At 50.5% G+C, this 14079-nt stretch overlaps 1 protein-coding gene across 7 annotated transcripts; it reads left to right on the plus strand.

Moving 5' to 3' along the window:
* The first annotated feature begins 2687 nt into the window (after window positions 1-2687).
* IRF2BP2 (interferon regulatory factor 2 binding protein 2) lies at window positions 2688-12266 on the plus strand. 7 transcript variants are annotated; one of them, XR_014326725.1, is made up of 4 exons: window positions 2688-3866; window positions 4481-6159; window positions 8386-8645; window positions 9455-12266. XR_014326725.1 is itself a non-coding variant. In XM_082854161.1 (2 exons), exons 1-2 carry the CDS (start codon window positions 2804-2806, stop codon window positions 5194-5196), a joined length of 1779 nt encoding a protein of 592 aa, XP_082710287.1. In that variant the 5' UTR covers window positions 2688-2803; the 3' UTR covers window positions 5197-8374. The 7 variants fall into 7 exon arrangements, 2 of the variants coding, with proteins under 2 accessions (XP_082710287.1, XP_082710288.1); XR_014326726.1 differs by lacking the exon at window positions 8386-8645; XR_014326727.1 differs by lacking the exon at window positions 8386-8645 and having other exon boundaries at window positions 4481-5377.
* The last annotated feature ends 1813 nt before the right edge of the window (window positions 12267-14079 follow it).

A 14079-nucleotide genomic window follows, 5' to 3' on the forward strand; every position in this document is an offset into this window, starting at 1 on the left:
TGTTTCTATTTGGGAGGGAGCCATAGGCTTTCCCACGAGGGTATTACGGTGCCTGCTCGCAGGCAGATGAGTAAAACTAGGCCGTGGCTCTAACCCCGAGTTGTTTTCTTTTAATATTTCCACCCCTGCCTAGGGGGGCCATTTCTTGGGGGTGTTGAGACGGCGCATCTCTTGCAGCACAGAGACTGGGCTTCATCCCCTTTAGGCAGTGGCCTAGTAGGTGAAGTCACATGCTAGAATGAGCGGCCCAGGGCCTCCAAGGAGAGTGACAGGTCCTGAGAGAGATGCGCAACAGCAGGGACCAGGTGTGACCAAATCCACTGGCACCAGCTGCTGGGGACCGGGGTCCCATTCTCCCAGCTAGGAGAGGGTGGGGCAGGATTGTAATTGCAGGGCAATATCCGGGAACAGATGGGCAGACCTTTAGGGCAGGCGCACCTTCTCTGGAAATCCCCATGAGAAGTCATTCAGGCTTCGCCTGCAAGAACATTTTGGTGTGGCATTACGTTTTCTGTGCCACTTTCGAACAGGTTTTTCCATGTGCTTTAAGCAGCTGCTCCGCTGTTTCTCTAGGGCTGTTCTTCCTCCTCCTTGAGGTTAATCCTTTGAAGCACCCTGGCATTTTCAATAGCAACGACTAGAGAGAAACGTCAGCAGGATTTTTTTCCTCTCTCGCCACCTACCAATCCAGTTGTAGGAAAGATAATATAATTAGTACCCTGTTCTTCCCACACTTAACCAGCTCTTTCCAGTCTCAGGGAGAGATGTGGGCCTGTTTTCCAACAAAGGAAGCTCCGGAGGCCGCCCTTCCAGAGCTGAAGTGTAGAAGTCCCAACTGAGAGTGACTAAGCTCGCGTCTATTAGTAAGACTAACGACCAGCCAAAAGTGATTTACCATAACACACGCCAGCTCCTCCTCCCGATAAAAGTGTGAAACTCAAGTGCTCACTTCACTTGGGCACAGTGTACGGCTGCCAACGGTGGCAGAGCGCGGCGGGCCTGGCCAGCTCCGCGGCCACACCTCGACTTCGGGCCAGCCGGCTCTGCACCCACCCAAGCCTAGCCTGGGCTGCGCGGTGGGCGCCAGGCCGCCCCTGCCCCACCGCCAGGCCGAGGAAGCCCGCGAACGGCCGGGGCCCCGCACCCCGCGCCGGCCAGCCAGCGGCTCAGCCCCACGGTGGGCGCGGACTGCACAGTGGCTCGTGCCCGCGCCCAGCGCCGCCTCGAGCCCGAGGTTGGCCCCGGGGGCGGGGCCTGGAGCCCCAGTGTCGCGGGCAGGGGGGCGGAGCCTGCGCGGTGACGCGACCGCGCGGGCCGCTGACCCTGGATCCCTGGAATGTGCATTCGTTCAATGGGGCCGCCAGTGCCAGCGGCGCCGAGTCACGTCCGCGCGGAGCGTGCGCACTCGGAGACGGCGGCGCACGCGGCCGCGGCCCCGCGCCCACGTCACGCGCCCGCCGCGCGGACCTGAGCTGGGCAGCAGGGACCCTCGCGCGGCAGGGCGGGTCGAGGGCCGAGGGGAAGACTCGGTGTTTGCGAGGGCCCAATCGCGCGGCGCTCCCGCTCCCGCTCCCTCCCGGAAAGGCTCCGGGAAACGGCGGGCGGACGCGGTCCTAGCTTGCGGGCACACACCCTCCTCTTAGGAAAACTTCAGGGAACCGGCGGCGCCTGTGTCTTTCCCAAGACACATGCGAGTGTAAAAGCCCTTACCGAAGAGTTCAAATAAATAAAGCTCCGTAAAAAATGTGAACCACGCTTGATTTAAAAGCCCCTATGCGCGAGCGATTACAGACAAAACCAAGTTACAAAGTGGCCTGTTTTTCAAAACATGAGTTTTAGCACGGTTTGTCCCAAACGGAACTGAAGGGAGGGGAACTCGGCCCGAAGAGTCGAGGTAGCCGAGCGGGTGGAGGAAGGCAAGCCCTGCCAGCCACGCGTTCACGTCGGGGACACGGGCCGCGGCGCTGCCTGGCGGGCAGGCGGGCGCCGCAGAGCCGGCTCTCCCGGCAGCACTCGATCTCCGGCGGGGGGAGGGGGAGGGCGCGGGGGAGGGCGGGCGCGCGCGCGAGGGGAGGGGGCCCGCGCAGGCGCCTTGCGAGGCTGTCGAAGAATCAAGTCTGTAGAAGTGGAGCGGCCGCGGCGGCAGCAGCAGCAGCGACGGCGGCGGCGGAGCTGAGGCGGGTTGGGCGCTGACGCGGGCGCTGGAGAGCGGCGACGCCAGGAGCTGTGAGAGAGCAGCGGAGCGACCCGTGGCCCGCGCCGCGCCCGAGCTCCGCGCCGCCCGGCCGCCGCCGCCGCCCCGGCGCGGCATGCCCCGCCGCTCGGGCTGAGCCTGCCCCGGCGGCCGCCCCCCGCCCCCCGCCCCCCCGGCCTCCCCGCCCCCCGCCCCGCACTTCGAGCCGGCCGCCGCCGCGACCTGCTGCGCTCCCCCGCGCCCGCGCGGCCCGTGTTCGCCCCGGTCTGGAGGCCCGCCGCGGCCCCGGCCGAGCCGCAGCCGCAGCGCCCGCCGCGCCGCGCCGCCCCGCCGTCCGCCCGCGCCCGCGCAGGTCGGGGGGACGTGCTGCCGCGGCTGCAGCCCCTCGCCCAGCGCCCGCCGCCCCTCGTGCACCGGGGGCGCTGCGCGGGCGCCGAGCCTTCGCGGGCTTTGCCGCCGCCGCCTGTGCGGCCGCCGCCGCCGCCGCTGGTGGGAGAGACGCGGGGTTGGGGGGGGAGGAGGGCGCGCGTGGTGCCGGCGGGGAGCGGCGGCGCCCCCCCCTCCTCCTCCTCCGCCTCCTCCTCCTCCGGCGCCGCGGGCTCCTCGGACATGGCCGCGGCGGTGGCGGTGGCGGCCGCGTCCCGGCGGCAGTCGTGCTACCTGTGTGACCTGCCCCGCATGCCCTGGGCCATGATCTGGGACTTCACTGAGCCCGTGTGCCGTGGCTGCGTCAACTACGAGGGCGCCGACCGCGTCGAGTTCGTCATCGAGACGGCGCGGCAGCTCAAGCGGGCGCACGGCTGCTTCCCGGAGGGCCGCTCCCCGCCCGGCGCCGCGGCCCCGGCCGCCGCCAAGCCGCCGCCGCTCTCGGCCAAGGACCTCCTCCTGCAGCAGCAGCAGCAACAGCCGCCGCCGCTCGGCCACGGCGGCCCTGAGGCCGCCCCGCGCGCCCCGCAGGCCCTGGAGCGCTACCCCCTGGCGGCCGCCGCGGCCGAGCGGCCTCCGCGCCTGGGCTCCGACTTCGGCGGCAGCCGCCCGGCCGCGAGCCTGGCCCAGCCGCCGACGCCGCAGCCGCCGCCCGTGAACGGCATCCTGGTGCCCAACGGCTTCTCCAAGCTGGAGGAGCCGCCCGAGCTGAACCGCCAGAGCCCGAACCCGCGGCGCGGCCACGCCGTGCCGCCCACCCTGGTGCCGCTCATGAACGGCTCGGCCACGCCGCTGCCCGCTGCGCTCGGCCTGGGCGGCCGCGCCGCCGCCTCGCTGGCCGCCGTGTCCGGGGCCGCGGCCACCGGCCTGGGCTCGGCGCAGCCCGCCGAACTAGGCGCCCACAAGCGGCCGGCGTCCGTGTCGAGCGGCGCGGCCGCGGAGCACGAGCAGCGCGAGGCGGCGGCTAAGGAGAAGCAGCCGCCGGCTGGCTCGCACCGCGGCCCGGCCGACAGCCTGTCCTCGGGGGCCGGGGCGGCCGATCTGGGCACCGAGGGAGCGGGCAAAGGCCGCGGGCCCGGCGAGCAGGACTGGGTCAACCGGCCCAAGACCGTGCGAGACACGCTGCTGGCGCTGCACCAGCACGGCCACTCGGGGCCCTTCGAGAGCAAGTTTAAGAAGGAGCCGGCCCTGACTGCAGGCAGGTTGTTGGGTTTCGAGGCCAACGGGGCCAACGGGTCTAAAGCAGGTAGGGGCGGCTGTGGAGTGAGGGGGTCTAGGGGCGAGCCGGGGACGGAGAGCCAAGGAGGGGTGCTCTTCCCATTCGCCGTTCTCCCCCGGCCCAGAAACAACAAACACCCAACTTCCTGATCTGCCCGAGGCGGAACCAGTGCTTAGTAGCAACGTGTTCCTGTGCTGAAGCAGCATAACAGAGATGAGTCAGACGGGCTGATAGGCAGCGACACAGGGCTTTCCTTTCCTAGCACATTCCTGGATGCGAGCAGGAGAGCACCAGTCACCTTTTAACCTGTGTGTGCGTGGCGCGGGGGTGGGGGGACGTTAACCGTCAGGTGCACAGTGCAGTCTGGGGACAGGCAGGCCTGTGGGAAAACAGCGCTGTCGGGGCCATTTTCTGTGGCTTTTTTTTTTTTTTTTTTAAACTGCTAGGCTGCCTCAGAGCCCCGTCAGTCTAAGTGGTTTAAGTTGCACGTGCTCTTGAAACTCTTATGAGTTTTTATGTACCAGCTTTTAGAGAAGAGAAATTCTTCGGGGAGTTTTGTTATGTGTTAGAAAAAAAAGATCCTTTTCAGTGTACGTCCATTTACGTCCGTTTTTCTCCCTCTTATGTCTTTGTTCTTCCAGTTGCAAGAACAGCAAGGAAAAGGAAGCCTTCTCCAGAACCAGAAGGTGAAGTCGGGCCCCCTAAGATCAATGGAGAGGCACAGCCGTGGCTGTCCACGTCCACAGAAGGGCTCAAGATCCCCATTACTCCTACATCCTCTTTTGTGTCTCCACCTCCCCCCACTGCCTCACCTCATTCCAACCGGACCACACCGCCTGAAGCGGCCCAGAACGGCCAGTCCCCCATGGCAGCCCTAATCTTGGTAGCAGACAATGCGGGGGGTAGTCATGCCTCAAAAGATGCCAACCAGGTGCACTCCACCACCAGGAGGAACAGCTGCAGCCCACCCTCTCCGTCCTCTATGAACCAGAGAAGGCTGGGCCCCCGAGAGGTGGGGGGCCAGGGGGCAGGCAGCACAGGAGGACTGGAGCCAGTGCACCCCGCCAGCCTCCCGGACTCCTCGCTGGCGGCCAGCGCCCCGCTGTGCTGCACCCTCTGCCACGAGCGGCTGGAGGACACCCACTTTGTGCAGTGCCCGTCGGTCCCTTCGCACAAGTTCTGCTTCCCTTGCTCCAGACAAAGCATCAAACAGCAGGGAGCCAGTGGAGAGGTCTATTGTCCCAGTGGGGAAAAATGCCCCCTTGTGGGCTCCAATGTCCCCTGGGCCTTCATGCAAGGGGAAATTGCAACCATCCTTGCTGGAGATGTGAAAGTGAAAAAAGAGAGAGACTCGTGACTTTCCGGTTTCAGAAAAACCCAATGATTACCCTTAACTAAAACTGCTTGAATTGTGTATATATCTTCACATATATATATATCCAAGACAAGGGAAATGTAGACTTCATAAACATGGCTGTATAATTTTGATTTTTTTGAATACATTGTGTTTCTATTTTTTTTTTTTTTGACGACAAAAGGTATGTACTTATAAAAGCATTTTTTCTTTTGTTAACGTTATTAGCATATATCTGTGCTTTATTATCCTGGTGACAGTTACCGTTCAATGTAGGCTGTGACTTGCGCTGCTTTTTTAGAGCACTTGGCAAATCAGAAACGCTTCTAGCTGTATTTGTATGCACTTATTTTAAAAAGAAAAAAAAAAAGCCAAATACATTTTCTGACGTCGTAAGATTGCCTTACTGTCTGTTATTCCTTATTGCTGGCCCCTTTCTCAGGCTGGAGGCCAAGTGGTGGAGAAGGAACGGAAATGAGCGAAAGGGGCACTGTTGTGAAGTGGGCATATGCCACGGGGAAATGTCACCAAGTTTCCCCCCAAACGTTGTCCTTTGAGAGTAACAGGAAACCGATTTTGAATCTTTCTCGCGTTTGGATTTTGTTCTTAAAGTTCAGTTGTTGGGCTGTTGATGACTGCCTGAGAGTTGCTGCTGAGAGATTTTCAGGACTGGGGGTGGGGGGGATTTTTTTTGTTTGTTTTAAGGCAAAGTTGACCACTGTTCACTGCCCATGTGATCAGTTGTAAGATTACAATGCTGCATGCTAGTCAGTTGCATAATACACAATCCAGTGACTCAAGGCAGTGATAACGGATGGTGGTGAGGACAAGTGGCACTGCCATCTTTGCGTGGAGCCTGGCTCTGCAGCGCCACTTGATCTTTCGAAACACCCTGGAGCACTCCTGTCTGTCGTTGGCTGTGGTCGTTTTCCTTTGAAGAGAGTCGAAAGAGACGTTACAGTCCAGGTGAACTTGGAGATTGTGGGATTGGTTTCGTTTCTGTTTTGTGTTTTGTTGTTTTATCATTTACCTGTAGCCCCATTGCTGTTGATATGATCACCTACACCCTGTTTGTAGTGAGTGCTAAATACAGTATGGTACAATGACAGTAACAGCGCAGGGTGCTGCCAGGACTGCCCGTGGGCATATCAGTGACAGCCCAAATGGGGGTGGAGGAAACCTGTAATTTCCTTCTTACATGTGTTTGAAATACCAAGTGAATAATACTGTTCTTCTGGACAAAAATGATAAACTGGCGAAAATTAAAGAAAGGGTTTTACATAATAGACAGGCCCCACTTCTCAAACTATTTTTAGAAACCTTTTGTAAACTAATTTCTTTTGATTACTGTTTTGCATCAGTAAAGTGAGATTTTTTAAACCAATAAATCATCAGTTATTAGAAATAGTTGTCTCACAGTGATACTGGTTTTTCTTCTGTGCTGTTATGATTTAACATTGACAGGAACACTACTCTAAATCCTTTCATGTTCAGGTGTTTGTAACTTGGCCCTCTAATTAGGCTGAATCATTGGCTTTGAGGTCTACTACAACTTCTGTGTATCCTTCCCAAGCGAGCTTTTATTTTAATTTGAAAATATAGATTGTTACCCACTTTGGATCCTTCTTCAGTTATGTTTTTGTGTTTCATTTTTAAATTGCTCAAATATTTTTTAATGGTCGAGTTATTAACACTTGAAAATCAGATACTGCACCAAATACAGTATTTTTTTCATGGTGTTTTTAATGAGCGCACCTATTAATGCTGTGCAAATTCATGTTACCCGTCATTGTTATATTGCAAACAGACTTGCATGATTAACCAGTTTGTTGTTACACTTTTTTTTTTAATTGGAGTATCTGTGACTCAGAGCAGACTGGTTTCTCTTATGTAAATGCACACATGCAGAAACACAGTCAATTTTACATGCCCATAAAGACATTTGTAAAGAATTCAACTTATTATGGTCTGTTGTATAAATGCGTATCTAGGCACTTTATTATAAACTGGAATTTGACCTCATAGATGTTACAAGTTGATCAGTCATTTGACCTAATTTGTGGTAGCTATCTGTATGTTTTGCATTCTTAATACAGATAAGCTTTCCAAAAAGATTAGTAAAGAACCATCCTGCTGTTTTGAATAAGTCTATCCAGCTGTGGAAAAGACAACCTATGGTATCTCTGTGCTGCTGTTTTAAGGGAGAAATTTAAACACCTTTAAAGGGCCGTGTGTTGTTTACTCCTATTAAAAAATGAGAGTCCGACTGGCCCTTGGGTGGCCTTCGTTAGAAGGCTTGCAGCTGGGAAGTGTTGATATGGGTTATATCTCTGGCATTCTCTTAAGTTAAAAAGTTAACACTGGGACATGGGTTTGATCCTTTGTTGTACCTGATGACAGTGCAGAGATTCTCCACAGCTGGATAAGATGTCAGAAAGCTACTTACTGTACATGGGCAGTATCAGATTTCAAATCCTAATATTTCAGCTGTGCTTTTAATACTCAGAATATTAGGGGATGGGGTGTTGAAGCTTTCACTTTTTTGCTTTAACAATTTATAGAATTTAACAGATGTACTGTCTTTCATGTGGCCTCACATTAAAAGTTATGAGAACGTACACATGGTTTACCACTTTTACTAGATACCTTTCCTTGGCCACCAAGTATTTTAAAAGTGTGCCACCTTTTAACCTTTACTTTTTTTTTTTTTAAGTTGAAGGTGATACTTTTTCTATATATGATGAAACTCATGTCAACTGAAGTGAGTGTAATCTCAGATATCAACATTATTCTATTTTAAAATCACGCTATGGAAATATCACCTGCATTCTGTCATTTGTCAGATTTACAGTACCTTTTTTTCCCTTTAACTTTTAGCATTAAATAAAAATAAAATTGGGAGCACTGAACATTTTCTGAGGCCTTTTTTAATTGTTGAAAGTAAGCTTAGAGTGGCTGTTTTAATCACTAGTGGCAATGAGACCAAAGGATGTGTGGGTTTGGGGTTGAGGTTTGACTGGAGCGGCAGGAGAATAGCAGGAGATAAAAAAACATGGGACAAAAAGGCAACTGATGGAAGGGAAAAAAAAGTGCTAGGGACTGGGGAAAGGGCAACTGGATAGGGGAAGCAGATAACGAGAAGAGCTGAACAAAGTGCAGCCAGAAAGCACTTGTTTGCTTTTCAACTTGCAGTCCAGCCAGCCATTCTGCAATAGTAGATTGGAAGGGGAAGATAGTGACGACATCGAAAAGACTGTCAAGACACGGAGCTGCCCTTTGGAAAGCCGTGGAATAAAACAGCCATGTTGGGCCAGAGGAAATGCACTGAAGACAAAAGAGAGAAAAAAAAAAAGCCTACCTTTTGGAAAGCTTTGGAATAAAAGTCAGAGCCAAAGCCATGTGTGAGCTTCATTGAAGCCCTGAAACCTTAAATTTATAAACGCAGATAAAAGGTGGAATGCACTGAGATCCTTTTTCAAACTCCTGTCTGCTATCACGTAGGAAGAAATTTCCTGGTTGTCTGCAGCTCTTTCTCTTCTTGTTGATCAGTGGCTTGGCAGACTTCTCTATGAAAGGAACTTGTGAAACTTATAGTTTTAAGATAAAGGTACACATAGACTTACTAGGTGTTTTAAATTAAACAGCAAGAGTTTATGCGTAGTTGAATGTGTTTTCATTAGAGGTGGCCCAGTAACTTGGGGAGCCCATCACTGTATATAGTTTAATGATTTTTGAATTAGCCTGTTTAAGGCAGTTTTCAGGAAACAGTGTCGTTAGTAAGTTATTTATAGATGATAATACACATGATGTTTCATTCAATAATTAGCTTAAAAGAAATGTTAAACTCTTAGTCTTAAAGATGCTAAATTTTATTTTTAGTGAAATTTAAACTAGTGCAGCTTGCAGAAGTCATTTTTAAAATTTCAAAGTAAACTTTAATGATTGCATTCAGTTTTCAGTTAAAAAAAACCAAACAAACCAGACCCTTGATGTGGCAGATGTCTTTGTTTATTCCCCAAAGCTGGGAAAAAGTTGAAGGGAAAACACGGAGCTCCTTTTAATTCCTGGACTTTTAAGTCCCTCTTTACTCAAAGTTGTTTTGCATTTGATTTATAGATGGTTTTATTTGGTTAGTGAAGAGTAAAATGTTTCTCTTCCTGATTCCAAAGTGTATACGTGGAATCATTCAGAAAAATGTTCAGTCGTGTGTAGGCCACTGGAAGTACTGAGTCACCCTCATTTGCTTGCCTTTTCTTCATAGGGAACAGTGAGAAGACACGCCTTTCCTCTGTCACAGACCAAGGGCAGAGGCACCAATGAATGGAATACAGATTTATCTACTGCATCATCTGGGGTTCTAGAAATGGAGTGTGTGTGTGTGTGTGCGCGCGCGCGCAGTTTAACTCTTTCAGTGCCACTGGTTAGGCCTCTGACAGCAATAGTATTGATTACAATACAATTGGTTACAACTAAATAAAAATTATGGGTGTGACTTCCCAGGTTGTCAACTACCTAGATGCCTTTTTGCTGTTTCTGTTGACAGCCTGCATTTTCCTCAGAAGTTAGGAACCCCTCACAGTAATTTAAAAGGCACAAAAATATACAGAAAGTCAATTTGTAAATTACTTAAGGGGTTGGAAGATAGAAAATGACTGGATTTACGGATTATATGTGGATTTCTCTATTAATCCCAGATAAACCCATAATTAGGGATATCCACACTATCCTAATTTACCATTAACAGAACCATTTATACTCAATTTAACAGTGAAATTTGTTTTAACTCATCAGTTGTTAACTTGCTCCTTCCCCATGTCAATACAACTTAAAATGCTTGATTTTAAAATACGTTTGTTAATTTGAGGTGTAACTTACTGTTTTTTTTAATTATAGAATATGAACTCTACATCTCCACCGGTCTTTATCACAACATAAGGGGCTGAACAAAACAAAACAATCCATGCAAGCCACAGGAAAAGTATTTTAGGGCAAAAAGTATACCATAGGCAAATCATTTAGACATTGGGTCTTAAAGCTGGTCTTTTAATCTGAAAAACGATGGGGTAAAGTTTCCTTAATAGAACCCCATCTTATTAGAATGGTATAAACAGTTTCTACTATAATACAATCTTAAACATTGCTTTGAAAAAAACGTAGAATAGCCCTTTAAAACTAAAAATCATAGTATAGCAAGTCTTCCGTGCACGTAAAACTTATCACAAAAGTCAGCCTTGAAAATCTTCTAGGAGATGAATTTTCTCCTAGGTCAGATAAAGTCTGGAGACTAGACTACGGGATTCCTAGTTTCACTTGCAAGCATCAGTGCACAGGTTGATCTCATCCTTTGAATGAGCTTTAGAAGCTGTATTGCATAATCTATAAAGAACTTCTTCCAGCAACTCAGCAGAAGCCCTTGATGCTCAGATAAGACATCCTATATAGAGTAATATGTCACATTTCAATATTTCTAAATATAGTTTATATTTTGGGGAAAATGAACCGTTATATAATCTGTAGATTTCATCACTTACCACTTTTACTTAGCAAAATTGCCATTTCACTCTTTGTATCATTACCAGCCAGAAACATAAAGACGCCCATGAGGGGACGGGCACCTTGCGCAACAAATGAGTCATGTTTTGTTGTGCAGGTGCTCAGGTAGCAACTTTAGCAGATAAATATTTAGGTCACTGTGTATTTCTCTGCCATTTAGAAAACAGCTTTCCTGTGACAGTGCAGGTAGAATATTTGACACTGTAAATGTGGCTGCCTCGCCAGGAAAAACAAAAATCCTGAAACAACATTTCCCCGGAGCTAAAGGCCTGATTTATTTTAATGTGTGGAAAGATTTTTTGTAACTCATTATTTTTAAGCTCAAAATTATTGAGCTTTATTTTCTTTTATTGTAGGATTTTAAAATATTAACCGTACCAGTAAGAGTTGTGCAGAGAAGTGAAACGTAGGAGTAGGGATTGTCTAGGACTGAATAAATCAGCATTTCTTTACACAGCCTTGGCCTTGGGCCTTTCATGTTCTCCGCAGCCTGAGAGAGCTGCAAAGCAGAAAAAGGCTGCTGCGCGCCTTAACCCGGGCTCCGGCCTCCTACCCCATGTTGTTATTCCGGCCTCCAAACAGCAATTCGATTAGCCTTTTTTTGGTGATAAAAGATAAAGATTTATTGTACCCCATATACAACTGAAATCAGAATTTCACAGGAGGGTCACAGTCATTAGGGAAGTTTTGGAATACTCTTAACAAGCACCATATGGACTGTTGCTGTTATTATTTAACACCTATTAAGTAGGCACAGCATTGTAGGCTTTGAACAGCTGAGAGGCCATAGCCCCCAGCTTCCTTGGAGCCTAGAGTCAATGCCGCAGGTAGGGAGTGTGTTTGCTTGACGAAGGGCACGATACTAACAAGAGTTAACCACGAGTTGGTTTCCTTCCAGGAGTTTGGAAAGTATAGTCAGAGCTAAATTCTTACATAGAGAACTGAGTCCCTTCCTAGAACTTACATCCAGAACTTTGGTAGGATTCTGATACAGGTACACAATCCTACAGTCAAAGCGCTTTCATTACGCCCAGCATGAAACCATCACACACGAAAAGCGGCCGCGGGACACCATTATCTTCATACGAATCAACAGACCGGTTGAAAACATGGGGCCTGGGGTCAGCACTGTCAAATTGTAGCTTTTTCTTTTTTTACTTTTTATTGTTGCTCAGCATGGCGTTTTTTAAAAGGAAGGAAACAGCCGCCAGCTCTGCCAATCCCTGTTTACTCGAGGGGAAGGAAAGGGGAGGAGGCTCCCTGACTCTCCAGCCGCCTGCGTAAAGGCCTTCGACCACGAGGAAACCTTGCTGTGGTTTCCAGCGCGGAACCGTGACTCACGCCGCGCCCGTATTTATGTATTCTAGAACTTTTCCCCGGGCCGCACTGGACAGCGCTGCGCCAGCTCCCCGCGCCGCGATCTACGCACGTGGAGCCGCGCGACCCCGCGGCGGGCCGGGCCGGGGGCGGGGCCGGGGCGGGGCGGGGCCTGGCCCGGAAGCGGCGGCGGCGCGCCCAACCCGCGCCCACTCGGCCGACCAGCCGTTGGGTGAGACCCGGCCCACCCTGGCCCCGAGGGTCAGGTCCGCCAGCAAGCCAGCTGCCGCGGCTATAATTAGAGGGGAACCTGGGCCCGGCCGAGCCTGATCCCCCGCGACCCCCGCCGGCGTTCCCGGGAGGAATGTGCAGGCGCGAGTGCCCCGTGCGTCGCCGCCGCCGCGCTCCCGGGACGGTCACCGCGTGGTGGACCAAATAAAGTAAAAGACCTGGCTTCTGCTGGGCGAGGAGCCAGCAGGACCCGGGAGCCAGCTCAGGGGTGCGGCGAGCCTTCGGCTGCCCAGAAAAGATCAAACGCGCGTCAGCAACAGCCGTGCCTGCCGCCTGCAAGGGTCCCAGGCGCGGGCCAGGCTGTACTAGGTGGATTGTCTTAAGTTGGAGATGGCGCATGACTATAGCTGCCCCAAATGTCACTCCCTTTTTGGAAATCATGATGCTGCTTTTTTTTTTTTTTTTAAAGACTGTGGCTATAATAAGGCAAGTATTCCATGCTGGTGGAGTAAACAGTCATGCTTAAGGGGCATCTGTCTTAGCAGGAAGCATTCTGATAACACCGTGCATGTTAATAAAAATGTAGGGGTGGCCAAAAAGTTCGTTCGGGTTTTCCAGCAGAGGGGTCGGAAAAACCCGAACGAACTTTTTGGCCAACCCCAATATTTATTAAGCAAACCTCAGGACGTGCCCCTATGGGTACTACCAAGTCAAATAAAGTACTGTAACAGCTGACTGCCTGAAAGGCAGTTGCCTTTTCAGAGAGAAACTTTTCAGTTAGAGAAAAAAAAGTTTTTCTCTCATCACAGTACTTACCCTTGAGCCCTTGAAATGCCACCCAATTAATTAACTTCTAATTTTTGTTAATTATTGAATTTAATACTCTGCAGTAATAGCTCCAATAATAATAATAATAATCACAGTCATGACCCCTGTCCTTTTAGCAAAATGACGTTTATTACCAGTCTCGGAGCACAAGCCTAGGAACTTCACTGAGGTCTAAGAGTTGTATAACAGTTTCAGTCATTGTTTAAAAAGTGATTGCAGTACATGGACAGGAAGCTAAAAAAAAATAAAGCTTTGCTCCAGGCTTAAGAATACCTAGACGCAACCCTACTAAAAGACTTTCTTCATCAACATATTTTTCTTTCCAGATAACAGGCACAAAAACCATTTTAGAAGCTTGAGATGGAAATCATACAAAACAGTCCACTCCTTATGTATTTTATCGAGGAACCTGGAAGCCTTTTCAGGTTGAAATTCGATTCCTAAGAGGTTACTCCTGCTCAAGCCTGTTTGTCTTGATTCAAGCGCGCCGTAGTCAGCGCTGCTCTGCTCCTTCACAAAGATCTCTGAGAGGGAACTCTGCTGAGAGATGCAAATTCAAGTTTTTATGAAAACACACCTCAAAATTGTCCAGTTCTTTCCCAGATACACAAAAACACTGGAATAAAGGTCAGGAAGTCTCCAGATATCCTTGGGCTTTGTGTGATCATTTCACGTAATTCAATTAATGTTGTGTTTCTATTTTGCAATTATTGAGAAAAAACATTACCATGTACTTACCTCAGAAGGGGCTTAGGAATTAAACTGGACAATCTCTATGATAGCATTTTGGTTCTTCATCTATCAGCCGGACATGAGAAAGCACTGGGTGTGTGAGATACGCATTAGGTGCTTGGCGCAGTGAATGTGTACCACTAAAAATATAGACTCTCAGTTATTACATGAAAGGGGGTCATGGCAAACAGCATTGAAATGACGGCGAGAAGGGGCTCCCCCTGC

Source organism: Leucopleurus acutus (genome assembly GCF_964270905.1).
Source record: "Leucopleurus acutus genome assembly, chromosome: 14".
NCBI classification, from domain to species: Eukaryota; Metazoa; Chordata; class Mammalia; order Artiodactyla; family Delphinidae; genus Leucopleurus; species Leucopleurus acutus.

Coding starts and splice junctions, on each gene's coding strand:
- IRF2BP2 (XM_082854161.1), top strand. CDS start 2,804: ATGGCCGCGGCGGTGGCGGTGGCGGCCGCGTCCCGGCGGCAGTCGTGC. Junction 3,867..4,480: donor GGCCAACGGGTCTAAAGCAG/GTAGGGGCGGCT, acceptor TTGTTCTTCCAG/TTGCAAGAACAGCAAGGAAA.